Genomic DNA, 6,491 nt, shown 5'->3' with positions numbered 1-6,491 from the left:
TTCATTTTTTTAATGTAAGTATTAAAAATGAGCAATTCAAATTCAAATGTCAGTAATTCAAATTCAGTTTCTAGTGGCACAGATCTCTGCCCATATATATCTTCTCTCTGCCTGCATCAACTTCTGTATGTATTCCCCCCGCCTAGAGGGAGGTGTTGCTACAACCTGTAGCCTAAAGGAGGCCTTCATTTAAAATAAATAAATAATAAATAAATAAAAATCAGCCATGTTTGGAGAGGAAGTAACAAATGTGAAAGAGTTTAAAACATTATGATAAATTAATAGATTATTATTCAACATTGATTGATGGATTGATTATGTTTTAAACAATAACAGGGTAGTAACTTCTGAGTAAAAAGCATTTGCAAACAAATAATACAGGTTGTTGAAACCGAAGTCAATTAGGATTTATTTTATTTACAAAACAAGTTTTCTTTATAGAGACATCATCATAATAATGCGCATATCATAAAAATAACTCCGGTCGCTGGACCCAAGTGACAAACAGTTAAGAAATTAGAGAGAGCCGCACGCTAAAAAATATTTTAATTTACAAAAAAGTAATATATTCATTCATTCATAGCCATTCTATACAAGGTTCTTCACAAGGTTCTTCAATGTTCAGGACAGTAGAGTGCCTGTGCTCTGGTCAGGCCAAGCTGCTCCTCCTCCAGAGACTGCTGGATGTGGACCGTCTGGCGGCTGACCAGGGAGGACAGCTCCAGCAGTGCTGAGAACTCCCTGAGGGGGAAGGACACCCTACGGTCAGAGGAGCTACCAACACCAAAGTCACATCACAACAAGTCATTCATTTCATATCCTCCTCGTTTCTTTCACATTGCCTGTCCATAGTGTCAATTTACTTAGATTCCATTCACAAATGAATCATCAAGCGCTGGTTTCCTAGACTGTCTAGTCCTAGATTAAAACACAATTCTGGCTGTTGAAAGTATCAGTCAGAACTAGGCTTAGTCTGCAACATTTGCAAAGTAGAGACCAAAAGGCTAAACACATACCCTTCATTTGAATGCCAAAAAATCATCAAGTTAAAGTACAAGATTCACTAACCAGGACTCAATTGTTTGTTACCAGTCACATCAACAGACTAACTTAAGCAGTGACAAAACTAATGTATGCATGTCTATCTGTGACGAAAAAAGTTTCCAAAAAGAGAAATAAAGCATTCATTCATTTCTACTGATACTCTGTGGTCATACCCTGAGAGCTGCTCACTGATGTCCTGGGCAGCAGTCTTCACCCCCCTCAGGCACTCAGCAGACGTGGCGTTGCCATGCAGAGCTCCCAGGGTGCACTGCTGTAACACTTCCTCACTCTCCTTCAGGCTCGCCTCCGCTTTACCTGAGAGGGCGAGAAGAACCGTGGGTTTCATCACAGGCATGGTCACCAGGAATGACCACAAACACTGTAGACAATCGCCTTTTTTACGTGTAGAAAACTTGACCCTCTTCAGGATTCCATTTCACAGTTGTTGTTTTTTCTTTATCAAATGCTCTGAACTCTGCTGTATTGACTGAAGGAAATAAACTTAAACCAACCCAGGAATTCTCTTCTGTCCCCCTCAATGTGGAGGTTCTTTACAGGCAGCTCATGGCGGGTGGTGTCCACTGCTGTGCCAAAGGATTTGTATTCTTCTGTGAAGCGCTGGGCAGCCGCAGCCACAGGAGTTAATGCTGCGATCTGAGGACAATAGAGCACACACATATTCCTCATCAAAGCCTGGAGCTGATGACAGACTTGGATGTTTCAATAAACCTTTTCAATGCCACTTCAATCACAAATCATTCATTTAGTATCAGTTGAAGATACAAAAAAAAAAAGACGATAACACAATTGTTCAACACAAGGTGTTGACATTAAGTCAAATCAAAATGCCATGGGAGAGTAATCAAACGGCTCAGAAACAGGCCTCTGACCTGCAAATCCAGCAAGTCATTCATCTGCTTGCGCTTTTCCAGAAGAAGATACTGGCGCTTCTTCTCATGGACCTGCTTGCGTAGCTTCTCCTCTTTCTCCGTCATTGCTAGGATACGCCCCTCCGCTTGTGCCTTCAACTTCTCTGTGTTACTCTCCATCTGATTTCAAACACCAGTCCATCATGATAAGAGTCCTGAAGGTAATAACATCTACTGCGATAATAATATAGATAATATATGCCATTTAGCTGTGAGTGCATACATTTCAGTATATATGGGATTCCCAGTGGGAATCAAACCCCCAAGCTAAGCGTTGTTAGTGCCATGCTCTACCAGCTGAGCCACAGTGGACCACATGACGCTGTCCCACTTGGCTGTCTTGAAAATAGACAAAACAATAATCGTTTTTTCCTCAAACCTTGGCTGTGATGTAGGTTAACAGGAATGTTTGCATTTCGACAATTCTCTTCTCATCTTCGCTGTTCCTCTGAGGTTCTCCTGCATTCTGTAACACTGTCTTCTCTGAAAAACAGGTAAAGAAAAGCGTGGGACTGGGTGTTATTACCACTTCACATTCATCAATCACCTTCATGACCTGAATTAGAGTGAAATATACCTGTCTCCCTTGTAAAAGAGGTATTTTGTCCTATAATATAATAATATATGCCATTTGACGCTTTTATCCAAAGTGACTTACATTGCAGTGAGTGCATATACATTTCTCCGAATATATGGTCCCAGCGGGAATCAAACCCACAACCTAAGAGTTGTCAGTGCCATGAAACGAAAATGCATGGGGTTTACCTCTAATGATTGAAAGATCAAAGTCTGGGCGCTTAACGTGGCCGTCTAAGATTGTGGATTGTAGCACACTTAGTCCCATTTGTGAAGTCTCAAGTAGGCTGGACATCATTGCTGAAAGATAAACAGGGTTAAGTGAATGGCAGTACGCTCACAAACCAAACACCTTTTCATAATATTATGCCCACCATTATCGACCTGGGGGGTATTCCATCAACGTCGCTAAAGGAAAATCTAGGACTTTGCTTTTGCGACGTTGATGGAATATCCCACAGGTCAATAATGGTGGGCATAATATTATTATTAAAGTTGACGGAATACCCCCCTGGTGGGATCATAGCATGACATCAATGCCCAAAATATAGGAACATCAAATAAGCATAGTGTTTCTGTCTCTCTCACTTTCTGTTTACACAAATTTTTTCTTATTATACACAATGCCTCAAAACAAAATATACTGCGGATAATAAAGTCATCATCTGATCTAATGGTAAACATAAACATGGTTATTGTCAGGGGTTATGGTATGGACAAACTTAAAAGGAAATCACTTATTCATGACGTACGAGTTGGAAGACTTTGAGGCGCCATTGAGCGTCTTGGGGGAGTGCCCATCCGTGGTTTAACCCCACCCGGCTTCTGAGGCTGGCCTTGGTGGCAACACATTGGTGGCCTCATTGGTCAGTGAGCTGCTCTGTGGACAGACAGAGGGATGCAACCGGATAGAATGTTGATATGTTAGAATCAATTCAATGCTTTGTGAGATTTTACTATAAATTCAGACAGTAGGCAATAGACTAGATTTGCTAAATGCATTATCTCAAAATGCAACATCTCCAAAGGGTTGTAGTTTCTCGTAACCAATGACAAAAACAAAAAGCATATATAGGCCTAGAGGTAATTAATGAGACAAGTCATGAACTAAAACATCTTACCTTAGAAAGAGGTGCTTTTGCAGGCTGCAGGTATCGAGACTTCACTGCTGTACTCCCAGCTGAGGACGAGGAGAACGTTATTTGTCGCATCAGAACTTTTGATGAATATGACAGTTTCATGACACTTTAAAAGTGTATTTCACAAAGGCAACGTTAGCTAGTTCAATGAAACTTACATTTGATTTTCTTTCTAGCTCCATTGTTATTGGGGTTGCTGTTGTCGCTCTCTTTAGAACTGCAAGAATTTGAACAAAAGTTAGGGAATTGTCATTACAACCCTCCACACTGCACGGCAATACTTATTTGTAATTACTTCTGTCAGTTAACAACAAAAACATTAGCTGCGTTCGTAAATTCGCTCTGGAAATCTGATCAGCACTCATGCAATGCCTCGTCCAATCAAATGACTTGGTCCCTTTATGACGTTGAATCCAGTGTGCGCTCCGGCGCTCTCAGAGCGAATTAACGAACGCAGCCATTAGCACAGCAGCAGAGAGCTCCACTGGTAGCGGCTGCGTCTAGCCTGTTCACATCATTCTACTGCAGTACATACATATATCTTTTATCTAATTTGTTAATAATATAGTTCGGTACCTTTCCAAATCAGCAGGAGTTGTTTTTTAAATTGTATATTAAAAGGCATCCCATTGTTTTTGGTTTTAAGGCGGGGCTACGTAGGCAGAAGAACACTTCTGTTCTTCAAAATAAATCCTCTTCCTCTTCCCTCCCCTCCCCTCCCCTCCCCTCCCCTCCCCTCCTCTCCTCTCCTCTCCTCTCCCCTCCTCTCCTCTCCTCTCCTCTCCTCTTCTCTTCTCTTCTCTTCTCTTCTCTTCTCTTCTCTTCTCTTCTCTTCTCTTCTCTTCTCCTCTCTTCTCCTCTCTTCTCCTCTCTTCTCCTCTCTTCTCCTCTCTTCTCCTCTCTTCTCCTCTCTTCTCCTCTCTTCTCCTCTCTTCTCCTCTCTTCTCCTCTCTTCTCCTCTCTTCTCCTCTCCTCTCCTCTCCTCTCCTCTCCTCTCCTCTCCTCTCCTCTCCTCTCCTCTCCTCTCCTCCCATCCCGTCCGTCTCTCTGTCCGTCCGTCCGTTCCCCTATTTCAAGCGCTCTATGAGTTCCTTTGTGAGGCCGAGGTTGAGCAGCTGCACGGTGGAGAGCTGGGCCAGGTGGGGGGAGGCCTTCAGCAGCCGCTCCCAGCACAGCTCCAGCAGGCTGGGCACGACCAGCCAGATCTTAAACAGGGAGCCAGTCCGATTTCTCTCGTGGATGTTCACCACGCCACCGTGGATGTACATGCAGCCAGCCGGGGTGACGGCAGCACAGTGGAAGTAGGCGGGCTCCGGCATCACCGCCGGCAGTTTGGTCCACTGGAACGTCTGCAGGTTCATCTTCCACAGGTCCGCCAGGATCAGCTCCCCGTCGTGCCCGCCGCACAGGAACACGTCGTTTCTTAACTGCACACAGCTGTGACCTCTCCTAGGAGCCGGGTACCCTATTTCATCATGAGGCTTGGTGGCGATCTCTTCCCACGAGTTGGTCTCCAGATTGTAGGCGTGAATCTTGTCCAGAGGGTAGTACGTCCAGGAGGTCTCTCCCAGGATGTAGATCCTCTGTCCGTCGTGTGCCATCTCATGCCTGTACCGTTCCCCCGGCAGGGGGTTGTTGGGCTTGAGGTGGATCCACTCCCTGGTGGTCAGGTCCAGCCTGTGCAGGTCTGTGCTGTAGTTGTTCCCTGTGGTTCCTCCAAACACATACAGGAAGCCGTTAATGATGGGCATGGCCTGTCCATATATTTTGTTGGGCTTCGTTCCTCGGCAGTTGAGCAGCGACCACCGCTTGTACTTGACGTTGTAGACGTGGACGTCGTTCCCGCCGTTGTTCACCCCGAACGGGATCCCGGTGCCTCCGAATACTAGCAGGTTGTTGCCGAGCAGAACGGCTGACATGGCCAGCTCTAGGATGTAGCCCTCTGTGCGGATCTGTTGCCAGGTGCTCGTGGCGAAGTGGTACCTGAAGTGGTACCTGAGCCCGGCGTAGTCGGGATTGTACCCTCCGAACATGTACAGGTTGGTGTTGTCGGCCACGCAGCGGTGGACGCTCAGCGCGGGGGGAGTACGATGACCTGCTACTCGGAGAGGAGGCCTCTCTGACAGCTTCTCGAATCTATTCAGCTGGTCCTCCATGTTTCCCCAGATCCAAGTCAACCGGAGAAAAAAAAACGTTACATAAAAGAGTTCTAGACAGAATCCTACTGTGTTCAGACCGTGTGTGTGAGTGTCTGAGGCGGCTTGGCTAACGTTGTCTGTCTGGGCGCAAGTTGTCATCCGCAGCACGCGCAGAGGGTTTGAACTCCAACGGTCTCTGCTCCGATTGGCTGAGCCGCGCGCGGCCAAAACAAACGAGACAAATAGATTGACAGCTGGCCCACCCAGTCAGATTCATAAAAATACATATTTTTAAATAATAAAATATTTTTAAAGTTTAATTTTCACTAACTAACTGTAATGTGAATAGTTTTGTCTTGGAAATGATTAAAAGTATGTATTAATACTAATAATATTCAACTTCCTCTCTTACGAGTTGACCTTGACCAGTTGTTCCGTGTGCGCGCTACGATGGCTAAACAGCTAACATTGTCCCGCTTTCTTAAAAAGCCACGTCTGGAAGTCAGTGAAAATAATGAAAGTTTGGACCAGGCCTTGTCTAGAAATCTTATTTATTCACAATAACAGATGATGACGCCACACGCCGACGTGCGGAGAGTCCGAGACAGCGCTGTAATAGTTCGGTGAAGTATATTTTTTATGAGACTTTCCAAGATTAAAACGAA

At 44.8% G+C, this 6,491-nt stretch overlaps 2 protein-coding genes across 2 annotated transcripts; both read right to left on the bottom strand.

Annotated features, from left to right (window-relative positions):
* Nucleotides 1-614: 614 nt before the first annotated feature.
* LOC308164225 (HAUS augmin-like complex subunit 8) lies at nucleotides 615-2,093 on the bottom strand (the record flags this gene model as incomplete). Its single annotated transcript, XM_080538367.1, has 4 exons — nucleotides 615-741; nucleotides 1,218-1,359; nucleotides 1,557-1,698; nucleotides 1,935-2,093. 4 exons carry the CDS (start codon nucleotides 2,091-2,093, stop codon nucleotides 615-617), a joined length of 570 nt encoding a protein of 189 aa, XP_080394493.1.
* Nucleotides 2,094-4,755: 2,662 nt separating this feature from the next.
* Nucleotides 4,756-5,844, bottom strand: LOC308164224 (kelch domain-containing protein 10-like; the record flags this gene model as incomplete). Its single annotated transcript, XM_080538366.1, has 1 exon — nucleotides 4,756-5,844. One exon carries the CDS (start codon nucleotides 5,842-5,844, stop codon nucleotides 4,756-4,758), a length of 1,089 nt encoding a protein of 362 aa, XP_080394492.1.
* Nucleotides 5,845-6,491: the final 647 nt, after the last annotated feature.

Source organism: Nansenia antarctica (assembly GCF_963989245.1).
Source record: "Nansenia antarctica genome assembly, chromosome: 8".
NCBI lineage: Eukaryota > Metazoa > Chordata > Actinopteri > Argentiniformes > Microstomatidae > Nansenia > Nansenia antarctica.
This window is presented reverse-complemented; position numbering and strand designations above follow the sequence as displayed.